The sequence below is a fragment of the Perissodus microlepis genome, chromosome 14 (assembly GCF_051167445.1).
Source record: "Perissodus microlepis isolate ML-2025 ecotype Zambia chromosome 14, ASM5116744v1, whole genome shotgun sequence".
In the NCBI taxonomy this organism is placed as follows: Eukaryota; Metazoa; Chordata; class Actinopteri; order Cichliformes; family Cichlidae; genus Perissodus; species Perissodus microlepis.
The window spans coordinates 4,883,342-4,910,865 of NC_140474.1; the positions used below are offsets into that span (position 1 = coordinate 4,883,342).

General features: G+C 40.3%; 3 protein-coding genes across 3 annotated transcripts in view; 2 read left to right on the plus strand and 1 right to left on the minus strand.

The window, feature by feature from the left end:
- Window positions 1-789: 789 nt before the first annotated feature.
- Window positions 790-8,772, plus strand: dcun1d5 (DCN1, defective in cullin neddylation 1, domain containing 5 (S. cerevisiae)). Its single transcript, XM_084951425.1, has 10 exons — window positions 790-913; window positions 3,619-3,676; window positions 3,838-3,880; window positions 4,467-4,563; window positions 5,421-5,586; window positions 5,816-5,907; window positions 5,985-6,093; window positions 6,648-6,752; window positions 6,869-6,971; window positions 7,526-8,772. The coding sequence occupies exons 4-10, from the start codon at window positions 4,499-4,501 to the stop codon at window positions 7,579-7,581; spliced, it is 696 nt and encodes a 231-aa protein (XP_084807551.1). The 5' UTR covers window positions 790-913; window positions 3,619-3,676; window positions 3,838-3,880; window positions 4,467-4,498; the 3' UTR covers window positions 7,582-8,772.
- A 1,586-nt stretch (window positions 8,773-10,358) lies between these two features.
- LOC146373249 (uncharacterized) lies at window positions 10,359-13,014 on the minus strand. Its single transcript, XM_084950349.1, has 3 exons — window positions 12,852-13,014; window positions 11,393-11,798; window positions 10,359-11,184 (listed from the first exon to the last, which is right to left on the minus strand). The coding sequence occupies exons 1-3, from the start codon at window positions 13,012-13,014 to the stop codon at window positions 10,359-10,361; spliced, it is 1,395 nt and encodes a 464-aa protein (XP_084806475.1).
- A 3,117-nt stretch (window positions 13,015-16,131) lies between these two features.
- capn5a (calpain 5a) overlaps window positions 16,132-27,524 on the plus strand; it is a 41,500-nt gene continuing 30,107 nt past the window's right edge. Inside the window, exon 1 of the mRNA XM_084951820.1 lies at window positions 16,132-16,352. The gene's annotated coding sequence lies outside the window, so the exon portion shown is untranslated. The remainder of the gene's footprint in view (window positions 16,353-27,524) is intronic.

The window sequence follows — 27,524 nt, forward strand, 5'->3', positions numbered from 1 at the left end:
TCTCACTGCAGGATTATCTGTGGATCAGCTGCCTCTATCCTGTCCATCCTGCTCACTCCCAACAAACATCATCTACTCCTCTGTCTTTGGCCTCACGTCCTGTCTCCAAACCATACATCACAGCAGGTTATGGAGAGCTTCTCTTTTACTCTCGCTATCACTACCTTTCTGTCATAAATCACGTCACCCCTGACACCCGTCTACACCCAGTGCATCTAGCCTGCATCTCCACTCCACCTCTCCTGTGCACTGTCCATGACAGAGATTTTTTTTTTTCCATTTTACTTTTTTATTTGTAATTTCACTAGAATTAACCTAACCTCAATGTTTCGTTTTAGTTAACTAGGATAACCTTGCTTGTCGTTAACTCAGAGTGATGGACGAGTTTTTGAACTGTGAACAGCTAAAATTAAATAAAAAGTTCAGAGGAAACTCTGTTTCAGAAAAATAGCTGACAGAGATTTTACAGTTTTGTATAAATGTTAAAAATATTTTAAACTTTATTACACCCTGCCTCTCGCCCTATGACAGCTGGGATGCATGGATGCATGGACATGAGTACATGTGAGCATGTGAGCCAAAAATAAGGGACTATTTCTTTAAGAACTAAAACGATATATTCGGCTCTTCGGGGTGTACATTACAACCATCAGATGTTGTCGTTTGGATAACTGTTGCCTAAGACCATATATCCTTCTTGTAAATGAGGTTAAATGTCGTGTTTTATAAACATCCATTCTTAAAAAAAGAGCGTTCGCGCACATTTCTCTGAAGAGGGAAACGCTAATTTTGTATTGCACCCCCACAAAGCGGTGGTATCGTCCACTCTCGCGGAAACGCCGGCTCCAGCCAAAACTCCGGCATAAGAGAAGCAGGTGGAACTGAGACAGTAGTGTGAGTGTGACTGAAAGTGGTAAGTGTTTAAAACAGTGCCCTATCAATTACCAGGTGTTGCCCCAGGCATCTGTCTTATATTTGCCTCTAATTATGATGCGAGTGATTTAAAGACTTTTGACGCGTGTTTGGACACATTAGCAGACGTTAGTAGAGCAGCTCTGAAACCCGCGGTGCGCCACTAATGTTAGCTAGCAAACAAAAGAGGTTCACTGTGAGTCAAGTCTGACTCTCTGAAGAAAATGAAGGAGATAAATGTGGAATTTGTAATACGAATCATGTTTTTGTAACATTTAAGTGGCGACAAAATGCGACATCCTGGCACGAAGTCTATTAGTCATTCTAGCCTGGTTAGCTAACGTTAGCATCAACGGCAGAGACCCGCAGCCGTTTGGATTTTAGCCCAAAGTTTAAAGTTTAACAGAGTCCAGACCCTTAACAGACTTTTTATTCAATATGTACCTGTGTCTTGTGCTTTAGGTGTGTGTGGTGGAGGAATGGTGACGTGTGTTTCCCACAGAGCTTTTTAAACTGCTTCTGCAGCAGTGCTGTCGTTACCATGTTTATTTTTAACAGTTCAAACGCTGGAAAAAGTTCGCGTTTAATGTCGCAGACACTGCAGCTGCGCGACAGTTACGTTTGGTGGTTTTTGTTGAAATGCAAACGTGACAACGCCTGTTTTCTTCCGAGCAGTGTCCTCGTTCTTCTGGTGAGCTTTTATATCAAGTTCAGACTTGATGAGGCAGTCCCTGTTTGCTCCTTCCTTTTAACCAGCTATGCAGGCCGAACCGAACAAAAACAGTGTTTCCGAACTGGCCCATTTCAATCTCCAACAATGGTGTCACCATTCATTTTAACAGTACTCAAGTGAATTTTGTGCATTTATGAATCGTACTTGTGACAGCTGCTGCGATGGCACACTCTGCCTCTCCACACATCATCTCCAGGAATCACTTGAATGATCCTAATGGGGAGTAAAGTCACAGAATTCATTGTTGTGTATGTGTCTGGGATCATGTCAACATGGGGTCATGTCTACATATGATCATAACTTCCAATGGGTCCTATACTTAAAGGCTGTGGTTCCCCAGTGCTGCCCTGAGGCAAGTCAAGGTGTCCCCTGAGATTTTTGCATCAACGAAACATTGTAACTGCACAAAGTACTAAATGTCATTTCAGTTGACCTCATTGGCCTGATTGATAGTGAGGAGATATAATTGAGCAGCTAGACTTGTGATGTCAGCAGCCTTCAGCCTGAGTTAATCTGTTAATGCTAATATAGTGAGCTAAAGAGGGCCTTGGAAACTAAACATCCTTTTATAGAGAGACTTCACCTGCTTTAAAAGGGTAGAAGAGAGCTGCGTCTGAACCAGAGGCAGCAGGAATCTACACTACATAAACAAAATTTCTAGGCTGCCCACATAATACACCCACAGGAGCTGCTCTGCCATAGAAACCCATGCCATGAAGCTCCCAGTGTACAGTTTACATGCTGATCTTAATGTCAGAGGTTTTGAGGTCTGCAGTTACTGAGTCAGGAGAGCATATGTGCTTTACACCTCAGCACGCAGCGATCGCACTCTAACTTTACATGATCTGCCACTTCGTGGATTAATGATTCCTGAACACGTCCACTTTACAATAATACAGCTGACTGTGGAATATCTAAAAGGGAAGAAATTTCACCCACTGACCTGTTGCAACAGTGGCATCCTGTTTCAGTGGTACTCAATTTCTGTTAATTCTTTAGAACGACCCATTCTTTCACAAGTCATTCTAAAGGCTGACTGCATGGCTGGGTGCTTGATTTTAGACACCTGTGGCTATGGAACTAAAAACACCTGAATTCAAAGACTAAGAGGTGTGTCCCCATATTTTTGACCATACAATGTATGTGTTCTTGTGTGATCAGAGGATGGATGCAAGTCATACTTTAGTGGTGCTCATTGTAGTTCTTAAAATCAGCTAACATTGCAATCAAAAGAAGTGATGATATTTGAAATGAGAGAGTATGACATGGCATTCTGCACATATGAAGACAGCCGAGTCTTAATTTTTGGTTTGCTGTTTGTTTTGCTTTGGCACGAAGGCTTAAAAATCACAGCTCTAAAGGCAGAAATCGGTTCTTTCCTTGAATTTCTGAACGTTCAGTTGACTGTAAGGCCAGGAGGGCAACTGCAATGAAACTTCAATTAACAACGACGCACAGATATGATCCAAATGCCTTTGCTTTGTAAATCTGCTGATACAAAGTACTCACCTCATACCAGTGTTAAATAAATTTTCTTCAATCTTCATTTAAATCTTGAAAGTAGTTGTAAAAAAATAATAATAATTCTAGTGTTGTTATTTTGATAATTTCATAAATATCTTGAAAATGACTCAAATTCATATTAGCAGAATGAGAGAACACCACACAAATCCAAATATTTTAGAGACTTCAAGCATCTATCATTCTGAATGAACCTGAGCTGCGCTCCTGAGACTCCACATTCATAGTCACAGTATCAGATATTTACCCTAAACCTTCCTGGTTTACAGAAACTATAAAAACATTTTGGATCTCATCTGAGGTCTTTGACCTATGATCAGATTTTTCCTCTTGGTTTCAAAGTGATGGTGGTGTTAGTAATGCCTCACATGTGTTTTGGCCGATGCCTTCGGTCTTCCTTGGCTGACGTTCCCTGAATGATGCTGAGTCAGTGCTTGTGTGCTTTCTCGTAGGAAAAGTCCTCACAGCCTGGCAAACATCAGCACGCTGTCAGAAACGCTGGACAAGCTTGTGAGTATTTGTGTTGATTTGTGTGTAGCAGACAACGCCGGTGTAGTCCGGCACATTTACAGTGATAATACTGCTGGACTTTAGCGTACAGCATCCATCAGCTTATCAGGTGCTGTGCAGAGACTTTTTTTTTTTTTAACCAGTTTTCTTTTTTATTCCAGCATTGCTTAGATTTGAATGGACAAGGCAGGCAGAAGTATACAGGTACAACCTCTCACACATCTTATATATATCTGTGTGCTGTTATTTTTTTTTTAATCGTAAAAATGTTTCACACCATGAATTTATCAGTTTACTTCTAATATTTTAACAGGGAAGGGTAATAGAAAGATGTGTAGAAATAGAAGTATGTTTTTAAAAAACACAGGCTTTGATTTTATTAAATTTTTTCACACCTGCCGCTGCAGAAGGCAGATGCTTAAAGCCCAAAGATGTACTGATTTGCTACTGACGTTAAACTAATAAAAGAACACAGAACTTAAAAGTCCAGATTTTTGACCCAAGATTAGATTAGCTGATTGTTACACTGCGTCAGCGCTCCTCCAATACTTGTTCCATAATTGGCCGTCTCATTTTGACAGTTACCCTTTCAGATAATCCAGTAATCAAAGTATTTTGAATGTTTTGAATGTTAGAATACCCATCATAGATGGAGGAAATGTTTTGGGTATGAAACATACAAAGTAAAGCATTTCTGTAAATGTACTTGAGTTGTTGTAGCTGCTAAGATGGCTCAGTCACTCCAGGGTCAAATGGATGTTTGACTGTTGTCTTTGCTCTGTAAATGTAGCCCAGCTAGTGAAGCCCAGTAAAGGTGCCGTGATGCCTGTGAAGAAGAGGAAGCTGCCTGATGCAGATGATCATGAGCAGAACTGTAAAATTACGAGGTAAACAGATATATCTGCTCACACTGAGGGTGTCCTGTGTCTGCACCGCTAACCTTTGTCTTCTATCCATCCTACGTGCTTCTTGAACCTTTATTGATTACCTTGTGAGTTCGATGCTCTCTCAGCCGGGTGTAGGCTTTCTGAGCCCTTCTCCTCTTCTTCTTCATTGTGTATTAAGAGTGTAGATGAATGCTCATGCTGCAGTCACAGTGAGGATGTAGCCAAAACGCATATCTTCACACATGTTGTGAGTTATGCTCCTTACTAATCGAGGCACTCAGCACATACTTGTCATCTTAATCAGCACTGCCTCAGTCTTCAGGACTGTAGGAGAGTATCTAAAGTGCCACTTTATTAGGTACCTTTGCTTTATTCTTGGATATAAATGAGGTGGATAATCCATCAGTGCCTCAGCACTGTACATCCTAAATGTCCGTGCAGACTTAATTTCAGGTTTTTAATGAAATATGGTGACAGTTTGAGTCTCATGTGAATAATCACCCGAGCCATTTGCATACAGCAGCATCTGATCTGACTTGGTAGTAGTTGATTCTAAACTGGCTGGCTGACTGGATACACCAATGTTCTTGGAGAACATCCAGCTGTGAGGCAGCTGTGGTAACCACTGAGCCACCGTGCTGCCATTAATCTGCAGGAAATACTGACAGGCTGTTTTCTGAGCCGCTTTACCCTGTTCAGAGTCAGGGGTGCTGGAGCCTATCCCAGCTCTCACAGGGTGAAATCCTTTGTTGTATTTTTGCTTTGACTGTAGTCCAGCTGTTGTATAGCTGCCATGTAACAACCTCCTGAAGTTATGACTGCACATTTATCTTTAAAATGTTTGGTCTGTGCCGAAGTTTTACCCGACCTCTGATCCGCGGTTCGAGGCCGATCAACACTGAGAAGCCTTTTTCCAGTAAGAAGTGCCTGGCCTGGTTCCACAAGTACGCTGCCCCCGACAAGGTGTTCGGCCCAGAGGCCATGGAGAAGTTCTGTGAGGACATCGGCGTGGAACCAGAGAATGTAAGTCAGCAGCTTGACTCCTAGTCACTCTGCATGTCCCTTACCTGATGAACTCCTGACCATCAGGAGTCATAGGGTAACACTCAGAAAAGAGACTGTGAGGCACTCATGATGTGAGAATGTTTTATGGAGCTTTATTTTAGCAACAAATAGTTTTTCTGTGAAAAATAAAGATGGTAGGAAACAAGCTTTCTTACACTTGTTTGAATCTCCTCTTTCTTTTCTGCAGATTATCATGTTAGTTTTAGCGTGGCATCTAGAAGCAGCAAACATGGGGTACTTCACAAAAGACGAGTGGCTCAGGGGAATGACGATATTACAGTAAGAAATCTTATTCTTTCAGTTTATTTGTGGTTGAGGTTACAAATACACTTAAATGTGTTTTCGTCTACATGCAGGTGTGACTGCACAGAGAGATTACAAAGTAAACTTGATTACCTGCGCAGTGAGCTCAATGATGCTGCAACCTTTAAAAATATCTACAGATACGCCTTTGACTTTGCCAGAGTGAGTCTATTTATTTTTTTATTGTTATTATTTGGAAGTTAAGCCTGTAAAAATCCTTGAACATCATTTTGTAATATGTCTGCAGTGTTTGTGCTCCTGACTTTGTGATTGTTATGAGGAAAAGTTGGAATAAAAATAATAATTTAAAAGCACCAAATTACCACAAAATGGTTCCCTATGGTTCCCTATGGGGTGACCATGTTTTAACCAGGAGGAGCAGATGCTACATTTAAACACTGAGCTTCTGAAAAGATTTGGTGTGGTGACCATAAATGAAGCTTAACTTCACCAACACAGGCTTTCAGATCAAGTCTCTGAATTCTGACTCTGAGCTTGATGCAGTGAATCTCCCTGCTGATGCAGCTGGATTTTTTTTAAAAAATAAATGAGGGAGTGTCTTTTCAATTTCAGTGCAGCGACCGTGCAGTTAGGTTTAACTGTTATGACTAATGGGATTGTGGGGAAACACTCATCAGCGCATTCATGGGATCATAAGAGATATGAACTGCTGCACTTATTACTGAGCTCACTCACTGAGTTGCTTCTGTCCTCAGGATAAGAACCAGAGGAGTTTGGACATGGACACGGCAAAATTAATGCTGGCTCTGCTGCTGGGAAGGTCATGGCCGCTCTTCCCAGTCTTCAGCCAGTTCCTGGAGGTAAATCTCATTGCTCTGATAAAGGAGATGTGAAATCAGCTCATCTTCAAACAGCTCTTCACTCCTCTCTCTGTGTTGTTTCCTCACTGTCTCCCTCCCATTAATGTCTCCCACAGCAGTCCAAGTACAAGGGATTGAATAAAGACCAGTGGTATAATGTTCTGGAGTTCAGCCGGACCATCAACCCAGACCTCAGTAACTACGATGAGGATGGAGCTTGTGAGTACCACTTGTACTAGGAAAATAGTGCAGGCCTCTTTCACAGAGCTGCTTCAAGGCGGGAATAGAAACCATAATGAAAGGTCCAAACGTGGAATAGGATGTGTTGGCCAGTTATCGCCCCACCTGGACCATCCAGGGCTTTGGTTTGGGAATGGCCGCTGTCACACAGTTTGTCATAATACACAAGAACACATCTGGATCGGTTCACGCTCTTAGGACAGAAGGATGAGCATGTTATAATTCCGGGGGGTCTTCCGTGATGGCTCACTCATTTCTGTGAAAGGAAATCTAACATCTGCCATCACTTGTAGTCCAAAATGCCACAGCAGTCCTGATGTTAATAAATTTACACCAGCTTCCCTCCATTTTTGTATTGATTTTAAGATTCTTTTATTTTCTAAGTTTTAAATGGCCAGCTGTTTAAGCAAACTTTTCAACATGTATAACTGCAAAAGAATGTTAAACAAGCATTTCAGTTTTAAACCTTAAAATGGCTTCACTGAACAGTAATAACCTTTGTCTATATTTACGGGTTTATTTGTTTTTTGCAGGGCCGGTGCTTCTAGACGAGTTCGTGGAATGGCGAAGAAGTTGGTCAGCTTCATAGCATTAACAACCACAAAAACAAAAGGATGAAGAGGGAGAAAACTGAGAACCCGGGAAGGAGTCTGGAAAAAGGTTTCATCCACACATACACAGAAACATGGAGTACAACCTCGTCCCTGTGGACCTTCGAATCCCGTTAGAGGCGTCTGTGCACCATCGTCCAAATGCTAAGAGGCCTTCCTCCTGCTGAGAAGACTTTTTTTTTTTTTTTTTTTTATAGTGTTAATTTCAAGAAAAGAAACTGTCAGAGGGAAAAAGGAACTGAGACGAGCTGTGGAATTTATGTTAAATGTTTTTTTTCCCCATTTTTGTGTCTTGTTTATAGAAGTTTTCACAGTAATAAAAAGGAAATGGAAATTCATCAAGCTGCAGAGCCCAGGTTTCATTTGCCACTCCTGCACCGTGTTTTCACACTAATGCATGCAGAAACTGGTCAGCCTGAAGAAATTTACCATTTCTTTTTTAGGTGTCAGTCCAGCAACCCCTGAGCAGATACTGCAGTTATCCCTTTATCTCCTAACACTTCTTATTAGGCCACATCCTGCCAGATAACCAGCACCTAACCTGCTAGAAGCAAGTCTCACCACTCTACAGCTGTCCTGAAACCCCTCTGGGCAGTTAATTTAGTGAATGTATTAAAAAAAAAAAAAACAAAAAAAAAACTTTAAAGGTACTTTCTAAAATTACCAGCTGCAAATGTCAACTAAAACTGTGACCAGCAGGGGGAGTTGTTTCCCCAGAGCTCATAATGTTTCACATTTCTTCTTGGACTTCTCCACATTTACTCACGAGACTCTTTCACCGCTGTAAATAAGAATATATTCTTGGCTGGTTAACCCTTACTGTTCATGTTGTATGCCTTGCACGGTATAATCTGGGCCCTACAACAAATTTTGAACTGCACGTCAATTTAGAATGTGTAAACCAGCGGTACCCAACCCCCGGGTCTGTGAGTCGTTTGGTACCGGGGTTGTTGAGGCTCGGGTGTGAAATTAATGGTTTTCAGGGTTTTTATTGTTAACTCTGTTTCCCTGGGTTTTTTCCCATGTTGTAGTTGTGTGTCTTATTTTGAAAGAAATATTTATGCGTTACCGTAGCGACCAGAGAGCATTAAGGGGAGGATGTTACTCTCAATGTTGTTGGCGCATTTTAGGAGGATGCTGCTAATAAAGTTGCAAAATTACACAGTTAATTTGCGTTTATTATTATTATTATATTTACAATATAACAGTTTTTGTCTTGATCGTATCATTTTATTTGTTGTATTTATCCGCGACACCTTAAAGGCCGGTCCGTGAAAAATATTGTCTGACATTTAACCGGTCTGTGGCGCTAAAAAGGTCGGGGACTGCTGGAGTAAACGGCCTGCCTTAATAAGTGGAAGATTAATCCTTAATTAAGAGAGCAGGGAGAGTCAATTTATTTCCCCCCCAAACACAAACTAAATTAACTATCTGACATGTCCTGTTTTATACGTGAAAGCATAATGATTTAATCATTACAAGTAGCGAGGACATTCTCAGAAGCGGCAAGTAATTTACTCACATTTCATCCATACACAAGTCACAGTTTAACTGCTCACACTTAAAGGACTTCATCTACCTCACATACATGACCAGTTAACCTAACATGGATGTCTTTAAACCAGGCCGTGCTCTGAGGTAACAGCCTTAACCTCCATTCACACCCATGCTGCCCTATTTCAGGTGTTGTGCCTGCACCTTGTGACCTCTGGTCCATATGATCAGTCTTATGCTGTTTTACTTTTTCATAGTTTAGAGATTTGCCCCTATTGTCCTTCAAAAACCATCAGGTGTCAGTCTCTGCAGAAACCTGGGTAAATGTGATGGGAACAAGCATTAGTGCAGGAAGGGTTCTCATTAGTTTCAGATGTCACCACAGTCCCAATAAAAATGCACACAGACATGGCACGTACCACTTGAGTTTCAAGATTCCTTAAAATGCCTATTTTCCTTGACTTGACCCAAGCTGGTGGATCTAAACTTCATCTGAACAGATACACCCGTATGACGGCGTACAAGTTAAAATCTTTGACCCGAGCCATATGTAAGATTAACTTACTTGTTGTGTCACCATGTGGTACAAAGTGGTATTACAAAAGTGAAGCTTAGTTCAGCTTCAGCTGTAATCTCATCAGCAGGATGCAAAGATGATTCAGGATGAAGTCATAGCATTACTTTGATGATGGCTTTAGCTTTTTTTAATTTATGCAAAAATTGATTTCCAGATATAAAAAGTGCGTGTGCAGATTCACCCGTCAGACCTATAAAAATACAGTGTCCAGTCTTAGGGTATGTATACATCGATTCCACACCCAACATATCAGGTACAGGTGTGCATCATTTCAGTTCAGCCACTGGGAGATGGCTGTTCTGCTTCGTTCAGGAGTGGAAATTATTATATATATAGTTATAATGCAAATATAACTTATGACAAATAATAATAATATGCACTGAACATCTGTGCCAAAGAAAGCATTTAACTTTTGAAGAATGGACTCCCCACTCATGCATTATATGGTATGCCCCCTAATTATTTTACTTTGGAAACTTGAAGAATGTGTGAGACTTTGTCCTTGATTGTCCTGAGGGGTAGCAGTAAAGCGTAACGCAGGCTCGGTTTGTGGCGCTAAATGTGGCGACCCTTCCAAACAAAGTTTGTAGAGCTGGACTCGACTTGAGCCATGGTGTTGTCATTATTTTGTCCACTCTCTGTAGCATCTATCAAATGTCCATGTGGAAGTTTGACGTCTGCTCACTATCCTTCTTCCTGTTGACTCTGGTCCAGCGGCCCTGTTGAGGCTGCAGCCATGATGGCGGACAGGCGCGTCAGAGAGACGGAGCGCTGTTTGAATCTGGGGGCGGGGAGAGGAGCGTCGGGGCCAGGGTCTGGAAGGTGGCCGTATCGCTGGCCGTCCTCGTCATACTGGTACAGGCGGATGACGCGGCTGCGGCGGGCTGGGCGTGGTGGGGAGGGCGGCAGCGCTCCTTGATCGGTCACCTCCTGGTTTTTGCCTCCTGTCTCCTCATCTTCACTTTCAAAAGATGACTTTTCAGAATCTCTGGAAATCTCCGTCTCACCATCTTTCTCCTCACCGGCCGCCGCCTCCTCTTCCTCCTGCACCATACTCATCTTCACCTCCCTGCTCTTGCTTCCATGTTTGTCCTCCTCATCCTCATCTGTTTCAGTTTGACTCTCTCCATCCTCTCCTATCAGATACAAGCAACCAAACCGGCTCTCTTTCTCCCCCTCTTCTAACTCCTTATCACTGCCTTTATTTCTGTTCTCTGCACATCTTCCCTGTTCTTCCTCCTCCTTGTAGTCACATCCTTCCAGATATGCAGTGGTCTCTGGTGGCTCGTCTTCCTCTCGTTTGTGCCGGAAGCTTCTCTGAGGTTTGGCAGGAGGAGACAGGTTAGGCGCAGAGTTGTTGTGCACCACCTGGACGTTTTCAGAGGCCGGGTTCTCGTTCGTGGGCGGCAGGGTTGTCATGCTGACCTCGGGGCCGTGGTCAGTTGTGTCGCTTTGGCGCTTTCGTCCTCGTTTTGGTGACCGCAGCTTTGCCCTGACTGTCCCTAAACACCTGAGAGGAAAAAACAGACCTTTAATGTAAAAAGGGTCAGTCCACAGGTGGTGTTCTCATTGGCTCACACTGAGATTATCTAGTGTTTGTGTCTTTCTCTATGCTTGTTTAAAAATACATTGATTCCAATGATTACAATGCTGGTGATTTAGCTTGGGTTAAAACTTCTTCAAGAGGCACCAATAATGACGTAAGTCCCTGAACTCACCTGAGAACATGAGTCCTGCTCAAAGCTCCAATGCTGAATCCCAACACAAAGGTCAGCAGCACTGATGCAGCCACAGCTCCTGCAAACAGCTCAGCTGAAACACCTGCCTGCTTCGCCTCCTCAGACCCAGCATCCCTCTTGAACCTGAACGCAGCACAGTGGCTGCTTCGCTCGTATTCTCCCAGTTCCTGAAGGTTTTGACCATCGTGACCGACGTGGAGCTCATACGGCCACAGTGTAGTTCCCTCTGTGTGCTGCAGGAGGCAGTAGTACAGGCCACTGTGGAGAGCACTGGTGTTGGGGACCAGCAGGCTCCCGTCATGGTGCATGACGACGGGGTCCAGTTTACCATGGGAACCAGGAGTGTGGAGGTCTCCAAAGGGGGTGTGCCAGTACTGGACCACACCTGCATATGAGAGAAGAAGCAGGTACAGGTGAGGAGTAATGATTTCATGAGTACCAAAAGAGAGAGAGTGTCACAAAAACCTTTCCTTTGTGTCTCACGTGGCAATGCTGCAGTTCCTCTTTCGTCCACTCGAGACTGGTTCCAAAATAAATAATAAATAGAATCCATCCATCTTTTATAAACAGTTATGGTTTATCAGTATTGAAATGGGCACAAAGCACAGAAGCTCCGCCCACCTGCTTTTCAAACCCTCTGTTTGTGAGGGGTAGCTAGTCAGAAGAAAGGTGCCTTAAAGGGGAGGAGCTAAACAGCTTCTTTTTTTTTTTTTAAGAAAAAAAAATTGAAATAAAGGCCTTTCTGTTTTAAAAATCATTGGTTACACTTCATAAACATGATAATCAACAGTCATAAGTGGGACACCACCAACGTTCAGTGCCGTAGTTCACTGAAAGTTTTCTCTCATGTCAGAGCTGCTGGTGTCAGAGACCCAGAGAGACACAAATTTTCTGATTTATCAACCAAAAGAGACAAAAAACAGAGTAAACATCTTCAGGTGTGTTAGTTTGTGTTAGCAGCTGGATGAGTGTTTGAATGTTGGGTGTGTGATGGAGACAGTCAGCTCTTATATGCTCCAGGGAGGCCGGCCAGGTGCACTAAATAACTCCACCTACTGAGAACCTGCAACACAACACAGAGGGACACACAGCAGGCACAGTGGGCAACCCCATCCACCTACTACACCTGATTTAAACACAGTGAACATCTGTAAGCATTATCTGTGTTTTATTGTGTAGTTGCGTCTGATTCACAAACCAGCTATTTAGCAGCTAGTATACTTGAATAATTAAAGTTTCAGTTGTTAGTTAAGTTGTTAGCCAAAATTATTATAAAGTGTTATCGCTTTAGATTCCTCAGAATGATTGGTTTCTATTAATGTACAATCTGAAATATTTACAGCAGGAACGTGACCGCTTTCTACATTTAACAGAAGTCAGTGTTTGCCTTCAGAGAGCAGAGAGTGAGATGGAGGCAGGGACGATTGTCTTCACTCACCTAAATCCTTTCCATCTCCACAGTGTAAAGTCAGCTCCACCTCTGGATGACCTTTGACCCGGCAGGTGGGTGCCACAGTCAGAGTGCCCTGGCCGGTAGCTCCTCTTCCTGGATTGGCTGGGACGGCGAGGAAGGCTGTGAAAGTTAACCACCTGGTTAACATTTTAAACCTGCAGAGGAAATAAAAGTCAGCTGGTTTTTACAGTTTGAGGGCAGTCAAATACACGAGTGTGTGATCGCACATGAAATTAAATGTATGCTTCTTTAGTGTCCAAATTCAGTCTAAAAACAGCAGCCAGTAAAAGTACCGTGATTCAAGTTAGGAAGAAAGTGGAGCTTGTAGATGCAGAACGGAGCTGAAAGAAAGTGACCTGCAAGTCAAAAGAAGAGCAGCTGAAAACATTCCCAGCTTGTGGTAAGGAGCTTTTAGTTTAGAAGGTAAATGCAAACAAGGGCGAAAAGCTAAAACAGCTTGTTACAGAAAACAGCCAGAATAAAATAAAGACTACTGTGAATCGTGTATCGTGCAAAGTTACTGTGGCAAGATCCAAAAAAAGAAGCAGTCCCATTACTTCCATCAAATTCCTGCTCTGGTGAGTAAAATACTTGAGTGAGCTGTAAATTTAATTACAACAAGCATCTTGGCCGCACCACATATAAGATGCATCAGGAGTTTATCAAATTGTGAGTTATGCAAAACCACTCTGTTCTGTTAAAGGTGTAACAGGAGTGCTTGTAAAGGACTTTACTGTCAATTCTATTCAAAGTTTCAAAGTCAGCTGTTTAAAGTGATGATTCAGGTTTTTTACTCACAATAAAAGAGCACCTGAACACATCACAGGACCCCTACAGCTTTAGGAGAAACAAGTCAGTGCGAATAAGTCAGATGACAAACCGTCCACAGTGAGACAGTATTTTAGAAAATACCTCAGTTCTGCTCTCAGCCTTTTTAAATTATTTTATGAGGTGAACTGTTGAGTGAGTTGGTTCACAGCAAACTAACTCAAACCAAAAAGAGTGAATCTATGAGTACAGTTTAAATAATAAAGCAGCTAAAGTAGAGCCCACATGTTTCATATTTACCTGATGTGGTTCCTTCCTAATGTGGTCGTGTTATCCCTTTAAGTCTGATCTCGTGGCTCTGATGCTCATGCTGCTGCTACAGTTTCCTCCAGCAAAGTGTAAAGTGCAGTTTCTCACATGACTCTGTGGATGTCTTCTGCTGTGATGGTGTTAAAGATTAATAACGTCACACTGACAGTGGCTTTGTTTTCACCTGCCTTCTGTACAACCTGCACTTCTCACACAACTTCAGAATAACAGTAAATGGACTGTGAGGTCAGTGAGTACCCTAACCCCTTTAACCCCATAGTGTTCTCTTTCTCTCGAATTCATGTTCCAAAGTAAGATAGTCCATTATGAGTTGGGCTTAAAGATATATAGATATAGAATGAAGATGCAGTTTTAAATTAATTTGTAAACATTTTACATCTGGTAAGGTGTTGAACAGAGCTGCTTTAAACTGTTTTACTTGCTATAAACAAACACAGGAAACAGGTAATTATCTGCTTGTGTTATTTCTCCCTGTGCAGACAGGTATCTGCCTGTGGTTGATTACACTAATACAGTACATGTACGCACCACCTCCTCGGATATACAGAGTCTTGATTCTTTGTACCACTGACCTCTATTTTATAAACACAAATGGACGGCTCCCCAGAAAGTACTAAAAGTAAGCTGGGAGTACACCTAAACCCATAACAGTTCATTCTGGCCTTAGCAAAAGTGTCTTCAATCACAGATTAATTGCTGGTTATTCACATTTGAGTGTGGAATACTGGACCATGCTAAATAAGATGTGCTAATCTGAACGAGCTGGGCTGAGGGTACCTATGAAACATGAAATAGGCCAAGCAAAGCCTAAAACTGTATAGAAGTAAATCTGAAGAAACTAATGGCAGCACAGAAGAGACTGTGATTTGAAATCACCTTTAAAATAAAAGGTTTACTGAAGATGAATGGCACAAGCTGTGGAAACAAAGAAAAGCAACACCTGGATATGAGTTTGTAACGAATCCAGTGCCTCAGTGTGTGTGAAGCTGCAAGAACAATGCAACAACTTCAGGCAACACGCATCAACTTTCTCTTTTGTAAAATCACTGAGGTGACAGTACTCACAGGTGTTGTGGAAGAGTGTAGCGATACATCTGAAACACAAAAGAGAGGTTTAAGTCTATGAAAACTTTATTGTTTTTCTTCTCTTGAATTAAAAGATAAAAAGAATGTGGTAAAGGACTCACTAATGTTTTTTATGAGGAAGAAACTTATGTATGGTCTTTGTAGGTCATATTACTTGCTAGTTCTTGCTTTATTTTATTTTATCTGTTTCTGCTGTGCTACCTCTTTCTGAAATAATTTGCTTAACCTTGCAGGGGTTTGTCTTTGTGGTCTCTATTCTTTTGATGAAGGCATTTTAATGACAGGGGATTTATTGATTAAACAAAACTTCAATTAATATTGCTAAAATGTTAATGTTTATTATTAGCAGTAGTAGTAGTAGTAGCAGTAGAAGTAGTAAGTATGATGCATGTGTATATGGTTCTCTAATGTCAATTACTGGAACAGACACCAGAGGTCAGTGTTGTTTAACAAAAAGCCCAGAAGGAAACCGTCTATGAATAACTTACAGTTTAAAACATAGTAAGACGTTTTTCTTGTTTAAAATTTTAATTGTAAATAATTCCGTGATAAAAATCATCTGTTCTTAATTAATTTATCACCTACTGTTACTGAATTTGTTTTAATTTGATTTCATTTTACAGTTTTTAATGGTTATTTCAGTGTTTTGTTTACTGCGTTAAGATTTTTTGTGTAAAGTTAACAGTTTTTTTTTGTTGTTGTTTGTTTGGTTAGTTATTAGAATTAGGGGGGTATTCCTTATAATTTTTTTTGTAAATTTTACAGGTTTTTTTATATATATATATATATATATATATATATATATATATATATGTACTTTTTTCTTAAAAATAAACATTTTTTCCAAAGTAAAGTTGACAAATTCTTTTTTTTTTCACTGTATTTTTTGTAAAATTGCTAGCTTTTTAAAAACGGTCTTTTTTTTCTTGTAACTTTGCTTGTAAAGTTTAATTTGTAAGTTTTTATGTCATAAATGTGCCATCCCTCCTCAACTTCTACTTCGATTTAGCGCTTTAATCCAAAAATGATTAAAGGAGAGAGGAATGGTTTGTCTGAGCGGTACGTGAACGCATCTCTTCCCTCGGCGAAGGCGGGCTGGTCGGTGTGACAGCAGCAGCGCAGAAGCTCCTCCCGCCTGTTTCTGTGTGGTTTTTATTTTTAGGGTCGCAAAGTAACCAAAAGAAACGTCCTCACATCACCGAGCTGACAGCAGGGAGAACACGCCAAAACCACCCGAGAAAAGAGCGAGAGACGCGGAGTGAAGCAGCCAGGGAGCCCGAAGCAAAACACAACCATTTCCAGGTGAATATAATTAGTTACAGCTAACTCGTTGCTGAAATGCAGTTACTTCTGCAGTCGTAAATCACTCTGGAACTCTTATTAAAGACTTTTTGGGTTGTTGTTTTTTTTTTCATGCAAATATATTTTGTTCAATTTGCTGCTTTTTTCCTTAGCAAACGGGACGCAGAAATGTTGGAGTCTTTGCGTTAAAATAAGAAAACGCTGGAAAAAGATGAATATTGTGCTACAGAGCTGCCCTGCAGCAAAGGGCTCTCTGCATTTGTTCACGCTTTCGATTTCCTCGCTTTCACTTAAGATCACAAGATTTAGGAATAATAAAAAAAACTTCGAGCAAAACTTCATCTTTTAAGCTAGCTAGCTTTCACTCACACATCCGGCGCGCCCTTCACAATAAAGGCAACGATTAAAAATTGTTGCAAGATTTTGAATGGGTTTAGTACTGTAGCTCGTGGAATAAGACTCGACTACAAACAAAATATAAAATAGAATAGAAGTGTTTGCGTTGTGTAGTTTCAAGAATAACGAAAGAAACGTTTAGGGATATTGTAAGTAATTTTGATTTTAACGTTTGAGTTTCCGGTTTGATTTTAATCTCTCTCTGGGTGTCTTTACAAAGCTGTAAACATCGAAAGTCTTCATTAATGTCATCTCATCTGAGGCAGAGTGAGGCAGGTGGACTGTGGTGCAGATTATTGTGAAAATTCTTCACCCCACACGCATTTTTGTGATGTCACATGATATCACACATCATGCGATGTTTCAACATCTGCTTTGGGCTGTTTGTGTCACACATCCGTTGTGTGTTCGTGCCCGCATAAAACCACACCCATGTCTGGCTGGTATTGGTCTTATTGCTCCATGGTTAAAGCTCTCTGTCTGTAGATACCAGGGGTTAATCCAGTCACGTCACAACACAGTAGCTTTACAGTGAGCTGCTGGAAGGAGGAAGACGAGCAACCTGCAGCTGTTATTAGCAGACTGATGTAAACAGATGTGTTCAAGTCTTTAAGGTGTTTGTCCTGAAACGGCTGCAGACGTTACACCTAATGAAATATGTTGTCTTTCCTTCACCTCTTGCATAAACCTGTCAACAAATTGACTTCTTAAGTCTGAGTTTAATAAATTGCATTGGTTAGCAGATTCCATTGGGTGACAAATTAAAGGAAAAACCCAAACCTCTGAACCAACTTTTTAATTTTTGGCTCTCCACTATAAAAGTCCTGAAAATGAGGGTTGATTTGTTAATAACTCACCTGTTTGAATTTCAATATATATAGTTAGGGGCGTGGCTGTTTTGACTGACAGGTGTCCGATCAGTGTCTGTTAGACCTCACCTGAGTGACTCAAAGGGTCCTGTCGACTGTGTGAGTGTGTTTGAGAGGGTGTAATTGGTGACTTAGGGAGCATTTGTAAAGCTTTCCTTGCCTCCTGCAGTTATCTGATAAATATTGGGTTTTGTTATGAGGTACAGCCCACATTTTTATTCTTGGGCTCTTTTACAGTAGCTTTGCACTATTCGTAGTTCAAATGAATGCTTGTATGTGTTGCACTCATTTTTTTTGCAGCCCTTCACTTCATCCTCTGTGTGAAACAAATTGTTTGACTCCTTCACCCGTTTATTACCACCTTTTTGTAAACAGGGTAGGTGATAAAGCCCAAGTCCTCTTTTAAATAGACGCCCTTATAGCAGTCTGAACAAAACAATAAAGGCACAAAGATAAAAGAGATGTAAAACCATATAAAATAAATCCATTCAGATAAAAATAAATCCAAACAGGGCAAGTTTTTTTTTTAAGATTTATTTTTAGCAATTTATCTTGAGGGGGAGTGACACTTGGGAAGTACTCTGGACCGGACTCCAGCTTTTGGTATATGGGTGCCAGCTCAACCAAGTGAGCAATAGTGGCACCTCTGGGCTTGAATGTCTGTGTGGGATTAGGGGGCCTGCACAAAGTTTAATCTGTGCACAGAGCCACAGTGATCTAATAAAACTCAGCCCGAAGTTGCACCGACTGGCCCAAAGTGGACGACCCCTCAAGCGTTATGAGCTCCATCTGCTGATTCTTAGTCTTATAGTCTTGCAATACTGGTTTTATTGGCGTGAACTAGGGCTGCCACAAACGATTATTTTGATAGTCGACTAGTCACCGATTATTTTTGCGATTAGTCGACTAATCAGATCATGCATTTTTTTAGTTTTAAGCAGTTTTTATTCATTATCAAGAAAAGCATAAAACATAACAAAGCAGACAAAAAAGAAAGAAAAGAAAAGGAAAAAAAACCCCAAAGGGAATATATTAAAGTCATTATATACCTGTACAAATACATATATAGAGTAAAGAGGAGAGAGGAAAAAAAACAAAAAAACCCAAACATATTTTCGTTCAAGTACCCACAGATTTAGAAAGAGAAAAAGATAAACTCCAAGAGTGAATTGTTGTCCTTCACGCTTACTTCCTATTTAACTGAGAACATCTTAATCGCAACCACCCCCCCTCAACAGTTGGGACAAATCATTTGGCAAATAAGAAAGCAAAGGGGACCAAACATTGAGAGAGAGACCCTCATTTCCTCCTAAAATAGCAGCAGTTCTTTCGTGAGGAATAACTTTAAATAATTCTCTGTACCACAAAGTCACAGAGGGAGGTTTATCCTTAACCCAATTAATGAGAATACATTTCCTAGCTACCAGCAATAGTTTGTCACATAATTTGCAAAATACAAGTGATTCAGTGTTACTTCTTTTGAGGGTAGGCCAAGAAGAAAGTACCCGGGGTCCCTTTGAATCAGATTGTTAAAATATTACTTAGTTCTTGAGATATGAAGCTCCAAAATCTTTTGATTAATTTACATTCCCAAAAGTAATGAAAAAAAGTGCCAGTTTCTTTTTGACATTTACTACAAAAATGGGAAATATGAGGTGCAATCTTATGCAAGACATAAGGAGCTATATAAAGTCGATGTATGATTTTGTATTGGGTTTCTCGCAAGCGGTTGCAAGTAAAAGTGGAACTACCCATGTTAATGGCTCCTTTCCACTCCTCTTTGGTATATTGATTATTAAGATCTCTCTCCCATTTATGAATAGCGCTCAATGTGTTGCTACTGAGAGTATATAGGAGAGTATAAAAAGCTGAGATAAAATGAGTTCTGTCTTTTCGCTTAATAAGAAATGTCTCAATATCATCATATATAACTATTTCTGAAGACTGTGGAATTTTAGAATGAACAAAGTTACAAACCTGGAGAAAGCCAAAAAAGTGGTCTCTAGGAATATTAAAATTTGACTGCAATTGCTCAAAGTTCATCAGTGTGTTGTTTTGATACAAATCGCCAATTACCCTTAATCCCTTTTTGTGCGAATGGCCTCAGCTAGAGGTTCAAGTGCTAATGCAAAGAGGAGAGGGGACAGGGAACAGCCTTGTCTCGTACCTCTTTGCAGTGGAAACGCTGATGATTGTACACCATTAGTTATGACACAAGCTTCTGGAAGTTTGTAGATAGTTTTAATCCATGCAATAAAACCCTCACCTAAGCCAAATCTTTCTAATACATTAAATAAATATGTCCACTCGATTCTGTCAAATGCCTTTTCGGCATCTAAAGACATAACATAGGCTTTATAATTTGTCTGATTCGAGTATTGTATAATATTTAATAGTCGTCTAATATTTGTAGATGAGAAATGATTTTGGATAAAGCCTGTTTGATCAGGGTTTATAAGCAGTGGGAGAATGCCCTCAAGCCTCCTTACTAATAGCTTGGAGCATAATTTAGCATCGACATTGATGAGGCTGATCGGTCTGTATGATTCACACCTATCTGGTGATTTATTTTTCTTTAAAATTAACAAAATATTAGCCTGTCTAAGTGTTGAGGGCAATTGTTCATTCTTAAAACAGTCTAAAAACGTATCAGTCAATTAGGGGTGGGCGATATAAACGATATACGATAGAAACGATATAAATTTGGCCAACGATAGAGATTTTGACTATACCGCTCTATCGCGATAGCGCATGTTGATGATGTCATCAAGCTGCGCCTGTTTTGGTCGAAAGCATCGCAGCGGCTACAACCGATCATCATCTGCAAATTATGCCGACAGTCATAGCAAAGAGATGAAGCACTTTTGAAATATGGGGAAAGCCAAAAACTGCGCTTCCTCCACTTCCGTAACATTGATTCATTAATGTTGAATTCTCTCGCAGCTGCTTTATTCCTATGTTGCAGTATATTAATAACTAACCTCGTATTGTGGATGAATAACCTCAGTTGTTCTCCTGACTGAAGTTTGGCCCGTGTATAGCATCCTGCTATGCGATTGCATTTGTTCCTGACCACCAGAATCCCTCACGTTAACTTTTATCGAGTGGAAGAAAAGTTGGCGTTCATCCTCCAGCTTCACTGTGCTAATGTTATGCTAACATAGCTGTGTCGCTAGCAATCACGTAGCATAACATTATATACCAGGCAGTCCAACTTCAGTAACCCTGCAAACGCCACTGCTGTTTAGTTTTCTGTCTTCATTTATGTTGGAAGTGACAGCAGAGCTGTACGTTTTAATTAGTTTCAAACATCTCTCAGTCAGAACATGGTATGTCATGTTTAGGTGGAAACTAGCGAGCTAACTTCCTGTTAAATTTAATAAATTCTGTTTTCATGGATGCCTGGATGTTAAACTTAATTGTTACACCTGGTAAAGCAGCAATGCTGATGATTTTATTAAAGATGAAAGAATTTAGACCGTTTTTAACTCTGTGTTCGTTTGACTTTGGGACCTGAAGCCGACGGAGTAATCTGGGTCCAAAACTCCGCGAAGCTCCTCACTACGGCAGCCGTAATGCTCTGACAATCCATCAAAACATTTTTTAACAGATTTCTGCACGCCCCAATCGGTTCGAGGTCAGTAAGCACAACCAGAATTCATACATAAGGCACACTCTCGATTTTTGAGAAAATTAAAGGATTTTAAGTGTGCATTATAGTGTGGAAAATACGTTATACAGAAGAAAAGAATATATCGCGATATATATCGTTACCGCACGTGCTTCAAATTATATCGCGATATGGATTTTAGGCCATATCGCCCAGCCCAACAGTTAATGGTCCTGCAAGAAGGTGTCTTAGTTTTTTATAAAACTCTGGGCAGAAACCATCAGGCCCTGGTGCTTTTCCTCCTTTAAGGGAGTTAATAGCAAGTCGCACTTCCTCCTCTGTCACAGGGTTATTTAACTCTTTCCTGTGACTTTCTGATAACGATACAACAGGCACCTTCTCTAGAAATTCCCGCATCTTCCCATCTGTATTACTACACTCTGATGAGTACAAGTGTATATAAAACTGCTTCATAATTCGATTGATATCCGTTGTTTTATAATGCTTGACATGTTTATTATCAAACAGTGATGGTATAACGTTTGTATCTGTCCTGCCTTTTGCTATTTTTGCTAAGAGACGGCCAGGTTTGTTCCCAGATTCATATAATTTATGCTTAGCAAAGAAAATTGCTGCCTTTGCCCTTCTTGTCAGTAATTGATTTAAAGCTGAGCGGGCTGCTTCTAACTTCTTAAGTATAGTTTTGGACCTGGCGATTTTAAACTGCACTTCTAGTTTTTGTATTATGTGCTTACAGCTTTAAGTGTTTAAGGTATGTGCTAACTAAAAACAAAGACAAGATGATAGTTGAAATTTGCAGGTTGGTCGGTGGAGTTTAATAAACTCAGCCGTCTGCTCCCTGCTATCTAAAATATAACGGGACACCAGAGTAAATTCTTGAGCATCTCACACTTCTGATAATCAGTTGTCTGCTTGACGACCGTGGCTCAGGGGGTTGGGAAGCGTATCTGTAACCAGAAGGTTGCCGGTTCGATCCCCGGGCTCTTTGTCCTGGTCGTTGTGTCCTTGGGCAAGACACTTTACCCTACCGCCTACTGGTGTCGGCCAGAGGGGCCGATGGCGCGATATGGCAGCCTCGCTTCTGTCAGTCTGCCCCAGGGCAGCTGTGGCTACAACCGTAGCTTGCCTCCACCAGTGTGTGAATGCGAGAGTGAATGAATAGTGGCATTGTAAAGCGCTTTGGGTGCCTTGAAAAGCGCTATATAAATCCAATCCATTGACGTTTATTCAGCTGTGTAAAAACTATAATTTTAATCTCAGCCAAACCGATTTACTCAGGAACAAATAAAATACTGAAAAAAGCAAAACAATAGCATTTTTAAGTTATCTAAGTGACTTATATATCATGTTTAACCTGAGTAGCGAAAGACGGCGGTGGGTTTGAAAACGGTGTTCTCACGGGCTCTAGTGAGCCTTGAACCCCGGCTCACTATCGAGCTGGTGGGTAACAGACGTCTCCGAAAACGTCGGAGCGCTTTTGAAAGTATGTGGTGTCTTGATAAACTGAGCAGATATTTGAGGTTTACACAGCTACATTCTCGCCTGAAAATATGTTAAATGTTTATTTTGTGACCCAGAAAGAATAATAAGAGTAATATTAAAACTAACTAGCTGCCGCCATTGTTGGAAACTGATGTCCTCTTTTGACATCAACATGATTTTAGAGGATTTATAAGCCAGCTTTCTTCTGATTGGATGCCACTTACAAAGGGTAAGTGAGAACAGCTGGTGGGTGGGGCTTCTCTAGGGGGGGAAAACGGTCTGAAACCGAGACTTTAAACTTTTGTTGCTCCTTCATGGCAGAAATCATAATAGGTTATTTCAAACAGTACTGAGATCATAGTTATTTATCTTACACATGAAAAATTGTTCTTTTAATTAAGAGGATTTCCATTAATTCAAATTCTGCTGGGTTGAGATTTTTATGGAGGGACTTAAGAGCAGGAAGAGGATGTGACGAAATGAGAGCATTACTACAATACCAAATGCAGCACGATAATTATTTATCTTTATTATCCTGTTTAATATAAATATTCAATGAAAGCCAAGGTTGTAAATCAAATTCACATTTAATTGCACAGCTGTACTGGTGTGTACTCTGCACTTCAGTGTGAATGTCTGCCACCGTAACAGGATATAAACGTACATCACATCTGCTTTATATCATCACACCTTACATTTTAATGTCCTTAGAAACAGCGTGCTGTCTCTTTAACACATTTACATTCATAAAATCTGAATAAACTTGATGAAGTCACGTAGGAAAACCACCTCAAAACAGGAACTTTACATATAACTACATTCATTTTGAGGAACAATGACAGACCCCCAGAAACAAAAGCAGTATTGAAACATTTTTTACTTTCATCTTCAAGTCAAATAACTGCAAATCAACTGTTCATGCAAATCAGTGGAGACGCCATCTTATTGGTGATCAATCTGTTATTGGTGCCACTAATTTGCCACGACTTATTAAAAATGGCTGTAAATACGAGACACAGAAAATCGCAGCGTCCCCCCCCTCCTCCCATCAGGCAGTGAGTCATTTCTCAGTAACGCTGCTGAAGAAGATCACAGTGGTTTCTTCCAAACAGACGCTTGCTCAGATCCTCTCAGGGTCTGCGTGCTTCCCTTCAGAAATGTTTACTGGATGTTCTTTTTTACTCTGTCGTACATTTGATGTTTATTCTTACTTTCTCTCAACCTTCAGATGTCTTACGAGCCGTTTTCTATAGAAGCGCTTTTGAAATTTAAAAGCTCTGCAGATAAAAACCAAGTAATAAAGGTTCATTTCAGCTGCATTTAAAAAGCAATAAATGAGTTCATGTTAGAGGATCTAAAAATGTAAAGTTAATATTTACATGATGTAAGTTCAGTATTTTTATATTTCTCAAACTTTATTCTTTTTGTGTTACTGGTCGTTTTACTGTTTGTTTGTTTTGGGTTTTTTTGGGGTTTTTTTTGTCACGCGTCATGCGAACTTGGCTTAACTGTAATTTTGTCCACATGAATATAAAGGTCTTCAGTTTAAATCTTGAAATATTTAAAGTGTTTTTCAGTTTTATCAAAGTCATTTTAGATCCATAAGTGTGTCACGTTTAGTTTGTAGTTAGTTAATGTTGGCAGGAGGACTCTGTGTGCTGATGACGGGAGGAAACAGGGACGTTTAACAAAAGCTCCTGAGACACGGGAATGAACTCCAGTGAAATAATAGTTCATTTAAAAAGAAACAAAAACGAGGGAGAGTAAAACGCCGGCCCTGACAGAGGCGCTAAAGTACAACAGAGTTTAGACTACATTTAGAAAAAAAAATTTAGATTGCTTTTGTAGAATAAAGTCAAAAAAACATTGAGAATGTATTCTGAGGAGAAAAAATCTAAATGTGAAGATTTCCGTTGTTTTAACTTTAATCCCGAGATTTCGACTTTAGTGTCAATAATATATTTTTTCTTAATCTGGCCCTAATACTCCATCGAGTGGGAAAAGCACAAAGGAGGAGCCAAGTTTCAAATAAAACAGGAAGTAAACTAAAAGGGAGGCCGTGTACTTGTTCAGTGTTTTCTGCATCATTCGGGAAATCCGTTCTGTGGCTGTGTTTATTGAACCAGACCACCAAGCAGGAATCTCATTTGTTGGGGAAAACACACGCTCATTATTCTGCTCTGTTCAGCATCATCTCCGTGTTTATTGGCCTTATTTGACAGTGATATAATTACAAATGGGCCTGATGATTCCAGTGAAGAGTCTGCATGGGAGCTCAGTCTGAGCAGAGGTAGATTCATGTCAGTCCAGTAATTTTCATACATGCATGACCAGAGATGGGCAGTAACGCGTTACTTGTACCGATTACTTTTTTCAAGTAACGAGTAAAGTAAGGGATTACTATTGCAAAAACGGTAATTAGATTACCGTTACTTTCACGTAGGAACGCTGCGTTACTGCGTTACTAAAACCGTGATTTTTTTTTTGCGAGAATGTCTCATGACAGTGACGTAAGCAAGTGCGACTTTCGTGAAAACAGCTGTGTGCAGATCAACAATGGATAATATATCGAGTGCGGGAGAGAGTATGAGCTTGCAGCGTTTAAAGCGTGGAAGTACTGACCTTACTTTAAGTTTGATTCCATAAAAAGTGACAAAAACATTAGCGTCCGTTGTGCGTGGGAAGAAAAAATTATTTTTACAGCGAAAAAAACCCCTAAACTTCCAAGCAAACACCGAGTGCGCTACGACGTAATGGGAAATTCATAGAGATACTCGCGGATTCTTCCACTGACCGCTGCGGCACACCTGCACCAGAGCACACCTCCGCCTACCCTACTCCTGCTTTACAGGTGAAAATAGAGCAAAAGGACCGCTAGTCTTTGATGTTATTTATTTTCTGCTGTGTTTTACTTGCATCTATTTGAAAGACTGAGTGTAAACACACACAAAAAAATATTCTATGTGCTGGAATGTGCAGAAAATAGGTTTAAATATTAAACAAATTTCTTCCAGTCAGAGAATGTTGCATATAATTAAATTTTTGCTTGATGCATAAAGTTAAAAGATTAAAACTAATAAAACAAGTTTTAAAAAGGGACTTTTCCATTTGATTACATTTTGTATGATGGATTATGTAGAAAAAGTAGAATTGGGCTGAAAGATCTATCGCTTCATCACCTATTCAGGTTGTAAATCGTGTTTTTAAAAAGTAACTAAGTAATTAATTACTTTTGAAAATAAGTAATCAGTAAAGTAACGGGATTACTTTTTTGGGGAAGTAATCAGTAATTGGTTACCGATTACTTTTTTCAAGTAACTTGACCAACACTGTGCATGACATACGCATGTCAGTTTTCATAACTGGCATTGTTTTGAAGGCTGATTGTCCTGCCTGTACGTGTTGTTTAGCTTCTGTTTCTTTTTCTGAGTCTTTTAATGCGACTCAGTTCTAATGACTTTATTTGTTGTTTTCAGTTTTATTGATTTTCTTATTGTATTCTTTTAGCTGTACAGCACAGTTGTTTCTGAGTGTCCTTATAAATAAGGTGACTGTCACAGTTTGATGCTTATCCCATGCCCCGGGTCGATGAGCTCCTGGGTTTCGGCACCACTGTGACACAAAAAGGACCCGAAGCACACAGCTGTGACCCTATGGAAATGGGGAAGGCATGACCAGGTGTTGAAGAGCACCTGTTTTGATCAGCCTGTCCTGACACCACACCCTGAACCCACTGATCCACCCCTCCCCTGCAACTGAGCCACAAACCACGCCCTGCCACCGTGACTTATTTTACCTGGTAGTCACTTTTTAAAAACAAAAATAAAAATCTGCCTTTAATGTATCCTGAATATCTGAACATCGCAGTACTAAGTGGCATCTGCAGCTCTCCTGCAATGAATGCAGTGTTAATTGAGGAATGCTTTTAGCTGAAGTCCTGTGGTCAGTCCTTCTCTGTAGATCAGTGTGAGAAAACATGCTCTAACCTCAGTGAGTCACTCTGAATCTGGATGCAATCCCGTTCCTGGAAAACAAAATAAAAATATTCCTTTAGTACTCAGCAGGCCTTTGGTTTCTCCACCTGGGAAACAAATCACAGCCCTTCCTCTTTTTGTCTCACTTTTTATTTATCTGACAGGAAGCTGAAGCTGCTGTTAGGACGTTTTTGGTCAGATCAGGCTTTAATGTCACTACACTTTCACACAGGCATGAAACTTTGATCGTGTATTTACTTTGCTGCCGATCCGTAGTCAAACATGACCGCCCGAGTTTCTGTTTGCTATCCTGTCACATGACTGGTGATGATCTGACTATCTTGTGTGTGTGTGTGTGTGTGTGTGTGTGTTTAAGGAGTTTTAAAGAAGTACTCCCTTGTTATTAATCCTCATCCACAGCTCTGTGTGCAGTTTGAGGCCTTGAACAGGATCAGGAGACACTGAGGCTTCTTAGAAATCTGTTTTCTGTTGTATTCTTTATTTCCTCTTTTACTTTGAAGTTCAGTTTTCCTTTGTGTTCTCTGTTAATTTAGCTTCCTGCTGGTTTCCTAATTATTTTTTCCTTCTGTATTGTTTCCTGTGTTTCACTTTGTCGGGTTTCCCTTCGCTCCTCTTGGTTGTTTGGATTTATTTTTTGACTATTTCTCAGTTCTCAGTTTATTTTGTCTGTGAGATTCTACATTTTATCCTTCTAATCCTTTCATGACACAATCAGTGTTTTTATCTTCTGTAACTCAAAGTTTTAATCAGAAATATAGAAGATTAATCAGTCGTTATGGCTTTTTATCATTAATAAGAG